This window comes from Sus scrofa, chromosome 7 (genome assembly GCF_000003025.6).
Source record: "Sus scrofa isolate TJ Tabasco breed Duroc chromosome 7, Sscrofa11.1, whole genome shotgun sequence".
Taxonomy (NCBI): domain Eukaryota; kingdom Metazoa; phylum Chordata; class Mammalia; order Artiodactyla; family Suidae; genus Sus; species Sus scrofa.
The window spans coordinates 13121842-13140499 of record NC_010449.5 but is presented as its reverse complement, the minus strand read 5'-3'; the positions used below and the strand labels follow the sequence as shown (position 1 = coordinate 13140499).

At 44.9% G+C, this 18658-nt stretch overlaps 1 protein-coding gene and 1 long non-coding RNA gene across 2 annotated transcripts in view; one reads left to right on the top strand and one right to left on the bottom strand.

The window, feature by feature from the left end:
• Positions 996-13982, bottom strand: RBM24 (RNA binding motif protein 24). Its single transcript, XM_001925447.6, has 4 exons — positions 13007-13982; positions 11774-11897; positions 10226-10280; positions 996-3190 (listed from the first exon to the last, which is right to left on the bottom strand). Exons 1-4 carry the CDS (start codon positions 13172-13174, stop codon positions 2827-2829), a joined length of 711 nt encoding a protein of 236 aa, XP_001925482.1. The 5' UTR covers positions 13175-13982; the 3' UTR covers positions 996-2826.
• Positions 13952-18658, top strand: part of LOC110261788 — a 24270-nt gene continuing 19563 nt past the window's right edge. Inside the window, exon 1 of the long non-coding RNA XR_002346330.1 lies at positions 13952-17336. This is a non-coding gene — a long non-coding RNA (uncharacterized LOC110261788). The remainder of the gene's footprint in view (positions 17337-18658) is intronic.

The window sequence follows — 18658 nt, the reverse complement described above, 5'->3', positions numbered from 1 at the left end:
CATTCATTGGCTGGTCTAAGACACACCGCCTTAGATGCAGCCCCGTCACTGTGGCCAGAAATTAAATGGAAATAGCCTCGCTGGTGACCTCCTTGGTTAGCTTTCACTATAAGGCATTACAGCAACTGCTACCAGGAATCATTCTTCTAGAGCTTACCAAGTACTTGACTCTGTGCCAAGCAGATGATATACTTTAAAACATAAGTAACCGTGTAAGATAGGTATTACTGTCCCAATATGATAGGTGAGAAATCAATATAAACCTCACCTCCAAAGTAGATTACAAAGAGCGATGTGTTCCACCAACATTGCTAGAAGGTGGGAGAGGCTAGCACCAAACCTCATTCACCTGACCTCAGCATCACTGTGCTGCTCCAGCTTTGAACCGCCTCTTCCCTTCTACTGCCCACTCCATTCAAGCCATCTTCAGGTCACCGGTTATCAGTGCCATCAATAGTCCCTTAGGGTTCACAACTGGGGAAGGACCTATATCATTTGCTAAATATAAGGCAGAAACTGAGTTAAGGAAACCATTTAAAAGGTATCAAAATGGGGCACTTGAGGAGTTCCCGTTGTGGCTCAGGGGAAACAAATCTGACTAGTATCCGTGAGGATGCAGGTTTGATCCCTGGCCTCACTCAGGGGGTTAGGGATCCGGCATTGCCGTGAGCTGTGGTGTAGGTCCCAGATGCAGCTCCGATCTGGCGTTGCTGTGGTTGTGGCATAGGCTGGCTGCTACAGCTCTGATTCAACCCCTAGCCTGGTGAACCTCCCTCCACATGCCACGTGTGGCTCGAAAAAGACAAAACAAACAAACAAACAACCCCCCTCCCAGGCACTGTCCCCCCCAAATCAAACAAACCAACAAAACAACAGGGCATCTGGGAAAATTTCTGCTCACTGAAAATGTTACCTGTAAATCCCGGCCATTAACTCTAATTAAAGGGAGAAATCACTCCACCTTCACAACAAAATTAGAAACAATCAATGCCACAGAAGTTTTTAAAAATTATATTTAATACAAGTGAATAGATTAGAAGATCTGAAATGTTATAAAGCAATAGACACAATGAATAAATAATTTGCCCAGGAGAGTCCTGTCTACATTACATAACACTGTCTAATATGGGAATACTTAAAGTAAATCCAGTGATAATGGAGAAAGTCCATAAAAATGCTAACCTGTCTTCCCTTGTATGAAATTGTTCAAGTATAAAAATCCAATACAGTGTAAAATAGTATTCAATTTAGTTTAAGAATAAAAATTGCAAGTATTGCAGTTTCAGAAGAAAAATGTAAAGCAGCATTTAAAAACTCCATAAACTACATAAGAAGAGTGTTAAACTAATGAAGTACCAATAATGAGGGCTACACAGGCAAAAAATCAGAGAAGGAAGCATGAAACTAGCAATAGAGCCTGTTTAAAAAAAAAAAAAAAGAAAAAACCTAAACTAAAATGTGTTAATGTTAAGAGTACTCTCTTATACAGTGCACATATGAATTTAAATAAATCCAAGTCAACATCTTTAGTTGAATAGGTTAATATTTAATATGCTACATCTAGACCTACTAAATAATTTACGCCATGAGATGAATACATAATTTTACAGTGTCACATCTAAAGTTCCTTTCTTTAGAGTGCAGCATAGTAAAACTTAAAAATAAATATCTTAAATAGCATTACTATTAAGGCACAGTATAAACCACATTATCATTAACCACTGAAGAATTGTAATCTCAGTAACCTTGTTGTCTCATGTACTGTATTCACTAATAAATAGTTTTAAATATGACTCTGAAATAGATACTAAAAAGTGTAAAATTATTTAAAAAGGGGAAAAAAATAAACATCCTTAAGACAGTTCTTAAGGGTTTAGAGCCTGCAAACTTTGCCTGCCTTTAATCATAAGCCACGAGTCGACACAATAAATAGAAAGAGAAGGCTGTTGTAGTAAAAGCCTGATCCTATTTCAGAATCAGAATTGCTGACACCAGCAGATACAAGTTTCCCAAAATTGAAACAGGATGGGGAGAGGGATTAGAATGTGACAAGCTCATCAAACAAGCACAAGTGATGTGTTCTTTCCAGAACTGTGTGTGTTATTGATTGTCTGTACAGCTGTTGCACCCATTCATTCCACATCACTTGTTTCACAGTCCCACTCGTCCACTGGGTGGATGAGAAAATAGCTTTGGTGCCTGTCCATCATTTTACCCACTGCCACGCTCCTACATTGATTGTTCGATGCCCATTTTTGAGAGAGTAAGAACATTACCTTCCTACTTGAAAAAGTTCTCTAGGCCATAGTGACTGCTAAACATGACAATCAGTGCTTTCACCGTTTTGTTTTGTTTTTTTTAAAAAAATCTGCTTTTAAATGTAATTCAAGCTACATATTGCTCACTCTGTATTCCCTGGTTCAACTAGATTCAAATAGCATCGTCTAACTGGTAAAAGGCAGTTTGCTTCCCTGATACTATAAAAAGAGCAAAAGTAAAAATCCCATTATAAAAGTGAAGTTCCATTGCTCCTCCTGCCACCATTCCATCGCGGCCTTTGATTGACTTCAGGCTCTTTGGGATTGATTTCCAAACCTGCGCCCACTCCCCTTCATTCTCAATTCTTGCACATCTAGAAGACTACTGGAGTATAAAAAAAATAATCATAATTCTGCTTCACAATAGCATAGCTTTTTTTTTTTTTTTTTTTTTTTTTTTTTTCTTAAGCGGTTAAGTCCAGGTTAACGCTCTTATTCGCTACTGAAAACGGGGGGACTTCGGGAGGGAAAGAGGAACGAACTCGACGTGGATCGGAGGGAGGGCCGCCTACTGCATGCGGTCGGTCTGCAGCTGCTGAGGCTGGTACTGGCCGAAGGCGGCGGCGGCGGCCGCGGCGGCGGCGGCGGCGGCCGCGGTCCCAGGTGCGGCGGCGGTGATTGGCTGCTGCACCGCGTAGCCGTAGCCCCCGGCCGTGACGTAGCCCGCGGCGGCCGGGGAGGCTGCGTACGGGTACTGGTCGTAGGCGGCGGCGGCGGCGGCGGCCGCGGCGGCCGCTGAGTACTGGGCGTACGCAGCTCCCGTGTAATCAATGTACGGCGTGGTGGAGGCGGCAGCGGCGGCCGGCTGGACGTGGGGGATGACCACTCCAGGCTGCACAAAAGCCTGCGGATAGACATAGTGGGCAGGTATCCTGTTGAGAAATGGAAAACAGAGTCAGGCAGGAGGTGCCTCCTGTCTGGAGCGTGGCTTGTTCCGAGATCAGACAAACCCAAAATTTAGTGGTTATTATGAGCATAGGGTTGCCACAATATCGACTTGCCAGTGATCGGCGAAACTACTCTGGCCGGAGCCCAAATCGTGGAGTGCCCCGGAAGGAGGCTACCCTCCCTGCTAGAATTTTTATTGAGCATCATTTTGGAAGCAGGAAAAGCTCAAAGCAAAAAGACGACACCCTCCCTGCTAGAATTTTTATTTGGCATCGTTTTGGAACCGGTAAAAGCGCACGGAGCCCAAGTTGGCAAAGAGGAATCAAGGCTCGAGAGGGCCTCTCCCAGAAGAGAGTTAATACATACTTAATTGTTTAAGACTTGAGAACAATTTTGCAGGGAGTTCATACAACAACAGACGATTCGGCCAATAGAGAAATTCTTCGCCGGGAAGATAGGACTCAAAAGGGAGTCCGTGATCATGCACTTCCATTAAGGGTGATGGCCGGTTTCGGGAAACTACGATACATTTCGACAAAATCTGTATGTTTGTTATCATGGCAACCCTACTGGAAATTGCTATGCAGACTCAGCACACATTAATCTCTCTGCAACCTCAGTCACCCTTATTAAAAATGATAATAAAAAAAAGAAGCAGGCGACAAAATAAAAAAAAGGAGTTTAAAAGTTCACAAGTGTGGTAAACACAGCAGAATCACACTTCTCAAACGAACTGTAGTGCAGAGCTCACTCTTATCACAAGAGGCTGTTGTGGGAAGCTACAGAAATGCTATTAACATTCATGGCAGTGATTCCCAAAGAGATGTGCAGCACGCTTTTTGTCTTTCTTTCTTTCTTTTTTCTCCATTAAATTCATAAGGACACAAGGGTCAATCAAACCTGTTTGACTATCAGGCAACCGAAGGTCAGCCAGCTTGTTTATCTCTATGCAAGACAGACAGAAGGGGTTTTGGGGAAATGATGAGGTTGAGGGAAAAGGTAGCGACAGGGGAACAGAACTAAATATTTCTAAAATTAATATCAACTTTAAAAGGTTACATAATAATAAGCGTAAGGAAACATTTCTTGTGGCGCATCAACTACCTCTTATCCTCTAACTCAACAGAAACAGATTTATTAGCATAGCTGTTTTAAATCTTCCCTACGGGTAGAGATTTTATACAAATCAATTCTATTATGTATTATCCTGCAAAAGTTCTAGAAAGTGAAACAAAACCAAGTTCCTTTTACAATTACATATTCAGAGGTTACATACAAGACACACTCCAACGACCTTACGTAAAGGTTAATTTTGTTAAAAAAAAAATAAATCGCAAGAGGCATTTGGAAAAAAACCATGCATCTCAGTTCTCTTGCGATTCATAACTGCCCAGTTAAAACACTACCGTGAGTATCTGATTTATTTTCATCCTTCTTTAGAATAATCTCCATCAAAACCCCCTGGATTTCTAAAAATATCACACTATAATGCCATCTGGTTGTTGCCAAAGCAACTTATAAGAAATACAAGCACAAGTACCATCTTCAAATTTTAAAGAACTCCGAACAGAGAACTCCATGTTCAGATTTCGTGAACATAAATTTTGCTTTGCCTTTTCAGAGTTTTACTGAAAGCACCCATGAAACGGACATCCATGGAAAAGATGAATTTATCACAGCGGGTGGCGAACCTTGACCCTGATGATAAAAATACACTCCATTTTTACTAGACTTGTAGATCTTTCCCAGTGCCAGGAGAAACAACGTCATCAAGTGTTTCTGAGGACACTTAGAGATGTTCTCAGTTGCTTGTCAGAAACCAGATGCCTGGTCATGCACACAACTCAGAACTTCCCTGCAGGTCAGGTGACTGGCTCGCTCACAACGACAGGTGTGGCTTTATGAAACACTGGCCCTGGAGGCCGGCCCTGTCCATGATGTGCAGACGCGGCTAAGAGAGCCTCCGCTCCTGCCAGTTTGCATGTGGTGATGGACAGCAAGGGCTGCAGCCGGGCTATTTTTGATCCTGTCATGCGACAAGGGTTTCCAGCGGGTAAAATGTCTTTATAAGGCCAAAGTAAAACATCTATCAGCTGCAAAGGCCAGCCAGTGTGAACCTCACTGATAGCGCAACATTAACCCCTGTGCTCCTGAAGTTGCAAAGACAACATAATGGTTGCTAGGCTGGTATCTCTGAAGAGAGGTGGTAACGCACAGTCAGTTTAGCCTACACAAGGCAGGATAAAATTGCGTGTGTGAGAAGATGGCTTTCCGGGACAGATAGGGCCTCTTACAGGACTCTTATCTCTGCATTGATTCCACAGGAAGAGTTTGCCTTTGCGAAGGCCAACCAGTGAGAGTATACGGTTCCTGGGAATATCAGAAACCTCCACGGAGTCTGGCAAGGGGTAGGAGGCCATCTGGAAGGCAAACGAAACCCTAGAGTTGTTTGAAGGCTTAGGGAAAGGAGAGCTCAGAAGACCATGGAGAGACGAAAATATCTCAGTGCAGGAAGGGAGGCAGAAATGGACTAAAGGGCGAGGCGGCACTTCTGAAGCAATTCCTGTTTGAGTTCTTTTAATAGTCCAAGGAACCCACAAGGCCGTTCGGAACCTCCCTTCTACTGGAGATCTACCAACCTTCTTTTCCTCGGTAAATCACAGAAGGTACATGCGTAGCAGTAACAAAAGCACAAGAGCAAAGCAGACGCTCTGGGCGATTTTCAAAGAAAATGGACCGCGTTCTCCTTTTCGTCCCATCGCTTCAGGTCCCTCTGACATCTTTCTGTGACTTTTTTTTTTTTTTCCTTTGTTTGCTTTTTAGGGCCGCACATGTGGCATATGGATTTCCAGGCTAGGGGTGAATCGGACCTGCAGCTGCCCGCCGGCCGACACCACAGCTACGGCAATGCTGGGTCCTTAACCCACTGAGCGAGGCCAGGGATCAAATCCAAATCCTCACGGATACTAGTCGGGTTTGTAGCCCACTGAGCCACAACAGGACTCCTTTTTGAGACTTCTGACATCCTAATGGGTTCCCTCTTCCAGCTTCTCACATAAACTGCTGACCCAGGCTTCATCTCAGTCCTTTGTTCAAAGTAATCTAGGTCCCTAAAATCGTATCAAACCAAGTGTAAATTTATTATTATTATTATTATTATTATTTTTTTTTTTTTTGCTGCGCCCACAGCATGCGGAAGTTCCTGGGCCAGGGATCAACCCATGCCACAGCGGATAACCAGAGCCACAGCAGTGACAACGCCAAATCCTTAACCCACTGAACCACCAGCAACTCCAAACTGCTCAAACGTTGGCATGCCAGGCCTTTTATACTTCTGGTTCCAACATACCTTTTGCAGTATCTCTTCTCCCTTTCCTTGAACCCAAGTCCGCTGGGCTCCTCAGTGTCTTCTGGATACCCCGCACACTCCTAGAGCCTCACCTTGGCTCACCCCTCTGCCAGGGGTGCCCGTCACTCCATCTCTACCTGTTGAAATTCTAATCCCATCATTCTAGCTCTACCACTCACTATGTGTAAAGCCTCCAGGAATTTTCTTCACCTTTTCGTCTCACATATTTCTCATGAGTGACCTGAACCTAACATATTTCCAACCCTGAATTGCTGTGCATTAAACTAAAAATATCCAGGTGAAGAGTCTACAGTGAGGAATATACTCATTGCAAGAGCTTCCTCGCCTCCCTCATGCTTTAAAATCTAGGTCAGCTTTTTCCTCCTTCATGAAGACTTCCTGGATCCCACCAACCTGATGTCTCTCTGCCTTATCTGAAGCCATATGGACAGCCCTTCTGGATGCGTCTCACTTTTCTTACTAGATTACAAGAGAGAGTGGAATTGTGTCTTTTTGGCTACAGCTTGACACAAAGGAAAGAGGATGCTTTTTGAGGTCAGGCAGAGCGTGATTCTGAACCTAGAACCAGACTCTTTGCCTGAATAGCCCACGTGGAAAATTAATTAACTTTCTTCTGCATATCAGCCTTTTCACCCATGGAAAGGACAGTAACAGTCCCTTCATCAAATAATTACGGTGATAATTAAATTTATGTAAATCCTTTATCAGTACTAGGCAGGTAGCAGGTGTTCAGTTAATGTTTTACTGTCCCTCCTGCCCCACTTAGCAGACAGTATAATACCTATCATGTGTTAGCACAACTAGCGTAAAACTTAGCACTTAGAGGAGTGCTGGGTAACTAAATGTATTTCCACCTGATCTAAACTAGCCTGGAATTGTCTTCTCACAGATCCAGTCTCTCCTCTGCAAGGTTTCAATAAGAAAAATGCTTCATTCAAATATGAAATACTTATAAGCCATTCCTTAGCAAGTCCACAAATTTCTGTACACATCTGCCCACTGTATCACATCAGCAATTCCTTGAGGCCAAGGTTTTCTCTTTAAAGGCCCAGCATAATCTGGGGGCCACTGAAAGACCATATTTAAAAAAAAATAGTTCAGTTCCTAGAAGTTCAAACAAGTCAGGTAAGATTAAAAATTCTCAAGCTTCTTTGCCAGCCAGAATAAGAACACGTGGCACTCAAATGGCATTTAGGATGACAAGGTGTGATTTGTTAGGTACAGACTTCAGGAATTAAGAACCCCTTTAAAAAGAAAGAGAAGGCTTCCTTGGTCTATCTGGAATGCAGTCTATGTCTAATAGGCATCTCATGTCCAAACAATTTATGCAAACAGTAGTAATCACCATCCTTCATAAAGACAGCTAATATGAACAGGATGAAAAGCCAAAGGTTACTATCAAAACAAGCTTGATTTAAAATTTCCCCAATGACACATCTTACTCTGGTTGTTCTTATTTCCCTTGGGCTACTTTCTTTCTCAAGGACCTGTAAGGATCTGTTTGGACACAGTCAAATTTCTATGTTCAGCTCTCAAGACCCTCCATAAAAAAATCTGCTTTCTCCAGGCACTGAGTCCTTTGCCTCTGAGCCTTTGCTTATACTCCCCTCGTCCTATACCCATGAGACATGTCTCTTCGTCCTTTTATCTGTCCAGCACCTACCCATTGGTCCAAGTTAGCTCCAATCCTCATAGAGCCTTGACCAACTCCTCCAAATCACCTATTCTCTTGCTGTTCTGAACTCCTTTTGTACTGAAAACAATGCCAAGTAATTCAGTAATTAATTGTTCCTGATTGGTTTGTGTTAGTTTAGCTTCCCAGACTTAAGTGCAATCTTATTTTGTACCACCTGCCAGCACAGAGAAAAATAAACACATGCTAATAGCAATTGATGGATTTAGTTGTATAACAACTGTTTCAAGGCTATTCATGTGAGATCCCAAGTTCCCCATCACTTCTTAGGATGTAGGTCCTCCTCTCCAACAGCGCCCTTAACACAGTGAACACCCGTGAGAGGGGGACCCACAGAGGTAGCTGGACCCATCAGCCCACTCTTTGTCATCAGTGTCCAGCATGGTCTCAGTGGGGCATTGATAAATCGTTATGAGCCTATAATGGCTTTTTTCAATCATACTGAACAGACTCTCCCACAGTGAAAAAAAAAAAAGGAAGGGTCGGCATAAGAGTGAGATATTGGTATGTTAAAGGGAGGGTTATAAAGAAGACATTCCTAGAAAGTATAACGTGACTCTTCCAAGTCAAATTATCATTACTTTTTTGGATCTTTCTTAGAGACACATAAGGTAGATACCTATCTTTGTAGACAGAAGGCAACCTCCAGGTTACGTGTGTAGATGTTTAGGTGCTGAGCTAGAGAAGAAACTATTGCTGAGGATAAAACACTTCTAAACAGGTAGAATACTTTAAAAGAGAGCGTAAATCTCTGGCATTAGAGTTACAGCCGTGTTGATCAGGTAGAGTACAGCCAAAGCACCCCCTAGGTGTTCAGAATAAATCAGGGTGGTTAGGGATCTTCCACCCATATCATGTCTAAATGGAAGGGAAATGGGGGAACTTGGAGTAGAAAAGCTGGTAGCCACAGAATCCAGAAAGCACAAATAGGTGCAGGCTAGTCACCTGAGTTGAATCTGAAAGGTGAAAGTTTGGGCTACTCTCCTCAAACTGGCTAATGTTAGTGATTATCTGATGAAAGTTGTTGAACCTTTCAATTAGAAGGCCTAAAAGTGGATATACATTGCCAAAGAAAGAACCCCATTCTCAGAAAAACTCCCCAATAAAACAGAAACTTAGGACATGCAAGCGTTGAATCTGTATTCTTACAGAGGGAAATCACACCATTTAGCACTCACTACAAAAATATGGTTAAATGGAAGTCACAGGCTACAGCTTAAAAGCAAGGAAAAAAAAAAAAAAAAAAGGCCCTTTGCTTCCCATGGCAAAGTCAAAAGTCAACACCCGTCAACACCACCACCAAAACCAAAAACACAAAGAGCCCCTTCCCCGAGGAAAAGAAAACACTTTCACTACAGCTCTTTTCAATTAAGTCAAAAAGCACACAGTTTAGCTATCAACACCACTTCATGACTGTAATAAATGAAATAAAGCACACGGAGGTCTATTGACTATTGTGAAAAATAAAACAACAACACCAACATCCATGCATCGTTAATCACCATCTGAGCTTGTGTGTCTGAGTCTACTGGTTACAGAGTTTAATTCCAAACAGAACTATTCCACCTCTTATCATCGTATCCTTCTGATCAGTTAGCTTAACTGTATACGAGCCCTGTCAGGTTAGAAAGAGACAAATACAATTGAGTCAAGTTGAACAGTAGTAATGGTGTTGGGACACAATTGTCTTGTACACAAGTCATACCTGGTATTTTTGTTTTGTTTTGTTAATCATAAGCTCAAAATGTGTCTGGTTTGGAGGCTGCATACTGGGTCAGATAACTTGACTCATCTAAAAATATTTATATTATCAGCATTCAAAATACACAGACATATATAAATATGTATAACCGGGAACATTCTGTGACATGATGGTCTTGTCGGGATGTAACAAAAAGGCAGGTTACCAAACTGTAGCCATATCGAAACTCAGGAGGGCCCCATTAATTGACTTACCCAAAAGGTCTTTGTATAAGGGCTGGATGAAGCTGTTGAACACCAAAGGCAAAACCTGATAATAAAACATACCATATTCTCTATTGGTGCATGGTTAGGCATTTATTACTCCTACATATAAAATGCAATCACACCTTTCACTTAGAAAAGGTAGTCATTCTTTTAATACATTAGAGAAGATATTATAAATATATTTTTAAAGAGTCATTTTACTACTGCGATCGTCAAAGTATGTACAAATTTTAATAGACTGCAGGTGGAAACTAAACATGATCTGCAAAGTTGAGTTGGCAGACACAGAATAAAACCTTAGAAAATCAGAGTTGGGGAAAGTTCTTGTGGAATGAAACCAAGAACACAGGACTTAACAATGAAGTTAGATGGCACAAATCTTCCCACAAATTCTGAATCATGATCTTTTTAAAAAGCCTTTTTAATTTGGCACATGGTGGAATGCTTTAAACAATGTTTTGGAAGATTATGGTATTAGAAATCCACAGAAACAAACTCTTCTTTCTTTTCTATGTAGCGAACACACACACACACACACACACACACACACACACACTCACCATACTAGACAAACACATGTTTTTTAATCCTCATGGATATTTTCACACACACTTCCTTTCTTGACAAGCTAGTTTCCTTCCCAGTAAATCTGTTTGGATGGAAGTGTCCACCTCGTCCCCAAATTTCAGATGGAAAGACTTAAGAATGAAGAGCCTGACTTAAAGTTGTGTGCCGGAAAAAAAAGATTACATTTGTTCCATGGTCAACTCACAACTATTTGTGCTAATGCAAAGGCCAGGGTAGGAAATAATTCAAGAGGTCATATTTTCACATAGACAAAATTCTCTCCCCTTTGGTGACTAACACCCATGTGACTTTGGACAAAACCATTTCTCATCTCTATGTATCAGTTTCTTCATCTGTAGCATAAGGGTCCTGGAGTACATGAAATCTCTTTCTTGTCTTTCATTACTAACAGAATTGTGGTTTTATTTTGAACATTTACCATCCAGACACCACTGCCACCCATCCTCCTCTTGGGTCAATTCAACTTGAAGGCTGAACCAACTGCCTGCTCTGAACACAGGGCAACTGGTGGTAAAAGCAGAGACAACACTAAGTAGGGAAGTAGAATCAGCTGGAGTTGACAGTTTGGGCCCATATAATCCACAAGTGAATGATCTACAAGTGGCTAAAAACCAGAAAACGGAGAATGGACTATGATTGTGTATAGGAAACAGATGAATTAAGCTCAGTCGAGTCTGGGTGCGTACAGACTGTCCCCACCCCCAAGATGTATTTTTTGCCCACAGGGGCATTTCAAGTCTGGAAAGCAGTGCTTACAACTCTTATCTATAATGCCTTGAATAACCAGCCCCCGGTTCAACTTTACTGAACCCATCTACAGATTCTCAGGGAACCACTGTCTTTCCATCAGGCATTCATTCCGTTCAGAAGAGGGCGGAGGGCGGGGCGGGGGGGGGGGTCCTCCCGTGGGGGAGGGGGGACGGGTAGTGTGAGGGACGCGTTTCTCACCTGGTTGCATGATCCTTGGTTTTGCTCCCAAGTACGCCAGATTCACATTGGCCTTCCTGCCGTCAATGATGGGGTTGGGATCCTTGCAGGCTCTTTCGGCAGCAGCGCGGTCAGCCATGGTGACCTTAGCAACATACACACACAGACAGACACACAAAGCTCTAAATCAACCCCCGAAGAAACCAAGAATCGTACTGGAGAAGTCATTCATGTTAATAAAACCGAGGGGGTTCTTAAACTTTTCCTTTCTCTTTTTTTTTGGGGGGGGAGCGTGGGGTGGGGGGCAGCAACTTATTACTTGATCCTCCATCCGAAACAAAAAGAGAAAACAGAGGAGCCCCCCCCCCCAAGTCCTAAAGGTGCTAGTAAGGCCTAGCAGAGATTCGGAAGCCTGAACTCCGTCTTAGAACACCTCCACATCCCCCCCACCCCCGCCCCCGACCATTCCCCAGGTCCCTCCGCGGCCTGAGAGGCACAGTTTGCTTTAAAGAAAGACTAGCCGCACCTCCGCCCGCCCGTTGTTCCCATCCCCGCAAACACTCCCCAACGACAATAGCTATTGTCCTACGCTGGGGCTCCCCGCTCCTCGGTGGCTGAATTTACACGCGGAAATCTCCGGGAAGCTTACTAGGCTCTCTTTCACTTCGGCAAAGAGCCAGAAGCTGATCTTTTAAAAGAACGCATCTTTGCAATTTACAAAAAAAGGGAGGAGGGAGGTGGCAGAAGAGGAGGCCCAGACCTCCTGAGGTGTCCGCTCTCTGCCCCAGCCGGAGCACCAGGAGGACCCACGCCTCTTGACAAAGCAACAGCGCGCTTCCAGACCGGCCTCCAACCCGAGTGCAACTCCTAGGGGCTGTGGCTCCCAATCCCCCGCAACCCCAAACCCAGCGGTGGTTACAGTTCTCTCCTTCCACCCCTGCTCCGCCTGTCCCTCGACTTCGCAGTGCTCTCCATCCCCTCCGAGCCCCCGAAGGCAGGCGCCGGCCCTCCCTCCCCCAGCTCCGCCGCGCGCAAACTTTCAGTTCAGCCGGGAGCGAAGGGGCAACAGCGCGCGCGCCCGCGGGGATCCTCGCACAGTCACTCCGAGCCCCCCACTCCAAACTCCGACCCCCTCGGGCCAAGCGCCACTCTGCCCTTTCCCGCCTCCGCGGTCCTCGATTTCCCCGCCAGGCTTTTTGTCGCCCTCTCCACTCCCCCACCCCCACCCCCCGGCCCCGCATCCGCGCAACTTACAAATCCATAGCCCCGGGACTTGCCGGTCTGCCGGTCGGTGATGACCACCGCCTCCTCGATCTCGCCGAAGACCTCGAAGTACTTGCGCAGGCTGGCGTCGGTGGTGTGGTAGGGCAGCCCCCCGACGAAGATCTTGGTGTACGTCGTGTCCTTCTGGGTCGTGTGCATCTTCGCGCCGGCCCCGCGGCTCGGGCTCCGGCTGCGGCTGCGGCTGCGGCTTGGGCAGCGGCTGCGCCTCCTCCTCCGGCTCCGCGTCTCCCGCACCCTTTCGCGGCCTCCGGGGACCAAGGGCGAGCCCGGGGGCGAGGACGGCGGCGCGGCGGGGACGAGCGGCCGGGGGCGGCCGAGGGCGCGGGGCGCGCAGCTGCCGAGGTCGCCAGCAGCCCGGGAGACTTGACTTCGCTCTCTCCTCCCGCCCCCCCTGCCGGTCACAGTACAAATTCTCCCGATCGTCTGGGTTAGGCTGCGGTTCCTTAGGATGTGCAAACGGTTTTCACTCACCCGGCGGGGAGGCCAAAAATGAAAAGGGAGGGTGGTCCTCAAGCCGAGAACTGGGGTGCGTTTAGAGGTAGATTTTTCTTTCCTAGAAATTAGGTAGGTGTCTCGCGCGGGGCGTGGGTAGGGTCGGCTGGGAGAGCGTCCTGGCACGGAGGTGGTTGAGCTGGGGGCGCGGCGGCGGCGGCGGCGGCGGAGCCGGGGGTAGGGGACTCCGCGCGGCTTCGGCTCGGGTTCTGTCCCTCCCGCCGCGGAAGCTGGAAGACAAGTGGCGAGGACAGCTCTCCACCTCTCTGCTCCCTTCCCCCGCGGGCCGGGGGTCGGCGCCCGGCTGGGGAGGGGGCGGGCCGGACTCCTGCGATTGGCCGCGGCCGCACCTGGGGCGCCCGGCGCCGCCGCCCCCCAGCTGTTGGGAACAGCTGCTTCTCTAGCCGCGCGGCGTGGCGCTGGGCGGCCAGACTCCGGCTCTGCAGCCGGCGCTGGGGTAGGGCTGGGGATGGCTGGAGGCGGCCTGGCTCTCGGCGTCGCCGGCCCTAACCGGACAAAGTCCTAGGGACTCAGCGCGGCCCCAGCCGGGACCTGGGACACGGGGACTACGCCCGAATAGGGAGCCACGTCTCTTTCCAAAACGGCCACGCGAGCTCTTTGCGCTCGGCCTCGGTGACACGGCTGACGACCTGGACTGAAGAGCTGGGGGCCCCGAGGCCTGGAGCGGTTCGCTGGGAGGCCAATTCCCTCCGGGCGCGAGGCGCCCACGAGCTCCGCCAAGGACACCGGAGTTGGATACCCTCGCGTCTGGAGAGTGAAAAGGGGGGCCCCCAACCTTCCTTGACCCCAATGAGCTGGTGGTGAGGACAAAACCAGAGAGGCACAGCCAGGAGGGAGAAAATGGTCTGGTCCTCGGGTGTACTGGGGAGAACCATCAGCTTTCTTTGCTCAGGGCTCAGCCAGGCTAAGTTACCGTAGACACCTGTCTATCAGGCACAGCCTTCTATTTCAAAGGACCATAAATTAGCACTTCATCTCACAGTCACCAAATTTGTGTCCTCCCTAACTATTCGGAAAGATTGATGCAGATTTCACATCATAAATTCACCTTTTCCCCCCTAAGCAAAGAATTAACCTATTTCCTACTATTTAAATTACAGGAATGATTAGTGACTTGACCCCAACTGTTTTTATCAAGATGTAGTTGTAAAAGTGTAATTTTTGAAATAGACTTGTTACATAAGCCCTGGTTTCTACCAGCAAACCTTTAAGCATTTGTAGAAAATAAAGACCATGTATATTTATTTTTTCGGATCAGTTTTTTTTTTTTTTTTTTTTTTTTTTTTAAATCAAGAGTTCATTCCATTAGTCTGTAAACTCATGGTCATATTTGAGGTTTGGCTGAAGATGTTTAATGGGAGCAGAATGTTTCACCCTCCACTGTTGGCACTCAGTTTGCTTTTAAGTCATTTCCACCAGAAGTGTCCACTGAAGTCCACACAGTAACTGCCCCTGGGCAGCAACATTTATTCAGTTTAAAGCAGTTCAGTGTTAACCTATTAGAGAGGCACATACTTTTGTTCCTCTCTCCAGGGCACATTTGCAGTCAGCCCAAGAGGATGTGATATATTGCATTTGCAAAAGCTAATGGGAATGCAAATATTCTTGTGCAATATGTTGGATTCTGTTTTTCATCTTGCTGACTTTACATGAGGCTGGCCTTTTGAGGTCATCCATTTCTTTAAGTGTGAACCCCCAGTGGGAGTTATGGAGGACTAAGAAATCAAAAGTTTCTTGAAAAATCTTTTAAAAATCCAATTGAAGAAAAAGATTTTACAGGCTTGACAGCCAGAAAGTGAAATTGTAAACAACACCCTCTCCTCATTGCCGAGTTAAAATACAGGTTGAAAAGGAACTCTTTGTACTGGTACCATGAAAGATGATTTTTAAAAATTCGAAAAACAAAGCAGGCCATGAAACAGAGGAGGCGTGTTTTTCTAAATATTCAACATCCACCGTGCAGTGTCACTTAAGAATTACTGTACTTAGATGAGGCTCAGGCAAAACCTCTATTGTGAGAGGAAGCTACTTACTGAGAACAGTGATTTAGGCGGTCTCGCTTCTCTTCCTACCTGGATGGGGAGCCCACCCCAGAGAGACTGTGATAATATCAGGGAGGTGGGTGTCTGGAAGTGTAGCCAGCAGCTCCCATGTTCAGGAGGTAAAGTGGTGAAATCTACAAGGAAATTCTGATCCTAGGTTGGGATACCTGGGTGGTAGAACCTGGCTTCTGGAAAAAAGATGCTTCCCTGCCATGGTCTCAGAGAAGCTACTGTGGCCGTCCTCCGCAGTCCTTCCAACAATAAATTTGATAACTTTGTTTGAAACGTCCTTCATTTTGTATGAAATGATGCTTGGATCTCCCGAATTTTGAATTCCAGGGATAATTAAAGCATTACTTTAATCTGGTGTTACGTGACCCATTGAAAACAAAGGTTAAGAGGAATGAAGTTTCCTTATTTTCCAAACCAATTCAACTAGAAGCTGAAGTCATACTCTGTTCAGCTTGACAAACCACTGAGCGCCCCCCACAGGCAGGTGCTGGGTTAGGGCGGGACATTGCTGGAGCTGGGTTTGTTTGACATTTGCTCTTAAGTAGGTACAGTTACAATAGCCAGATTCATTCTTAGTGGGTTTATGAACCTGAGCCATCAGACCATGTAGCCTTGGGGACATAACATCTTTGCGAATTCAAAGTTTCAAGATTATTAAGTACCAAATATTTTTGCATAATTACCCATTACAAATTCAGGTTTGAGAAACAATACTTGGGTAATCCTTTTGCTTTCTCAGCTGCTTTTGGCAGAGAAGAACGCTTGTATATTCACAGCGATATGATGTGTGTTTCTCTAGAAAGGAAGAGCCATAAAATCCTTTAAAAGTTATAAATAGGTTCCAAGCTTGTCATATCCAAATGACTACATATGGATGGCCCTGAATCCTCGATTCCTACTCCATGGCAAGATCAATATTATTTCATTACTTACAGTACATTATTGTCCACTTTGTTGAAGATCTTTATCTGATCTGAAAGGCTAAAACCAAAATTCCAAGTTTCATGTTCATTTATCTGTTTTTTTTTTTTTTTCCCCCTCTTCCTCTTAACTTAATCATGGAGATCAACTCTGGGCTAATAAAGAATGTTGAGTAAAGAGAGTAATATTTCCCAAGGGAGGGAAGTACTACTCCAGGTTAAGGAGGTGCCTCCTCCAGAGATGGTATTGCTCTGGGCAGTTACTCTCCTCCAGGAAGGGCTGGTCTCTTAAGATGTTGCTTGATCTCCTGCAGGTCAATGATGTCTTCCACTGGGTACCACACACATGAATACTGAAGAAATATTTATTGGAGAGACCTGCTATTGTAAAGCAAGTATCTTATCTACTTGCAAGCTTGATGAGAGAAAATACATTCTTAGAACTAACCATTTGCAAAATATTTCAGCCAGGCACTTTTTTTTTTTTTTAATTTGGAAAACAAAAATGTAGCTTCCATGACGTCTTTTGTTTTGGTTGTTTGGAGATGTTTACCTTCTTTTGAGAGTCTGTGAGCATTCTGATGTAAACCCAACAGGTTTTCTGCCCTTTGCAGAAGTCCCATGATCAGATGTATTTCTGTTTTTCTGGGTGGGTTGGTAATTTTCTCTTAGTAACAGATAACAAATGTGTGTAATAGGTTATGCTGCTATTTTAGTGTGCAGAAGAGTTGGCAGTCAGAAACCTAGTCAGTTCAGCTCAGATCCACCTCTGGGAGAATTCTGTTCATGCTGCATTAACCCACATCTAAGCTGGTAAGTAAAATGAAATGGAAATTTGTAACTGTTATTCAATCATGAAAGTCATAATGCCTCTTTTATCATCCAGCGTCCAGAAAATAGACAGCAAAATAGTGTCACATTAGAGGATGAGGGAAGGACAAAAATGAAAGTGAGGGGGACAAAAAAAGTTCACTGCCACCTCACCCATCCGACAGTTTCATGCTGCCTGTGTAGAAGTGGCTTTAAGTGTCCACACACTTTAAATTCTATTACATAAGTCTAAAAGGGAAGGAAGAGAATTCAAACAGTTTAAATCCACTGTGTTTCTTCACACTTTAAATTCAGGGTGTACTTTGGTTTTAAGTCTTTAAACAGTGAGCCTTGGAGTTGCCAAGTTATTTTAAGGAGAAGATGATCTCTCCAAATGGTATTGAATGACTTTTTCTGGATGACAGATTCATTCTGATGATGTTGCTGGGAGGCCCAGGACACAGTGCAGTGAAAATAGCCCTGGATCCCAAGACAGGAGACTAGGGCCCAGTCCAAGCCATCATTAACCAGCTCCAAGACCTCGTTTGCTTTCCTTTATTGAAAAGTACAAATGTGGTTAGAAACACCTTTGACAGTCCGTCTTGACCATATGCACCCTAGAATGGAAGATGCTAATCTGACTCTTGATCTACAGATGTTGAGCCAGTCAGCTGGGATTTATGAGATAGCCTGATGTCGGCACTCAAGTGTTATTTACTTACTTTTTAAAAATTGAAGTGTAGTTAACTTATAATATTGTGCCAATTTCTTCTGTACAGTAAAGTGACCCAGTCATACATACATATATAGAGATATACATTCTTTTTCTCATACTATCCTTTTTTTTTTTTTTTTTTTTTTTTTTGGCCTTTTAGGGCTGTACTTGTGGCATATGGGAGTTCCCAGGCTAGGGGTCTAAACGGAGCTAAGGCTGCTGGCCACAGCCACAGCCACAGCCACAGCAATGTGGGATCCGAGCTGCATCTGCAACCTACACCATAGCTCACAGTAATGCCAGATCCCCAACCGACTGAGCGAGGCCAGGATCGAACTCGCAGCTTCATGGATACTGGTTGGATTCATTTCTGCTGCACCACCACAGGAACTCCCGTCTCATACTATCTTCTATCACGTTCTGCCCCAAGAGATTGGACGTAGTTCCCTGTGCTGTGCAGTAGGACCTCATTGCTTATCCATTCGAAATACCAGTTTGCATTATTTATTGACTTTTTAATGTAAACTACTTGAGGTTATTTTGTAAGAGTGATACTTCATCTTCTAACAGAGCCAAGACGTATTTATGACAGACAATGATGAAAAAGCAT

Coding starts and splice junctions, on each gene's coding strand:
- RBM24 (XM_001925447.6), bottom strand. CDS start 13,174: ATGCACACGACCCAGAAGGACACGACGTACACCAAGATCTTCGTCGGG. Junction 11,898..13,006: donor AGTCCCGGGGCTATGGATTT/GTAAGTTGCGCG, acceptor TATGTTGCTAAG/GTCACCATGGCTGACCGCGC. Junction 10,281..11,773: donor ACCAAGGATCATGCAACCAG/GTGAGAAACGCG, acceptor TTTTATTATCAG/GTTTTGCCTTTGGTGTTCAA.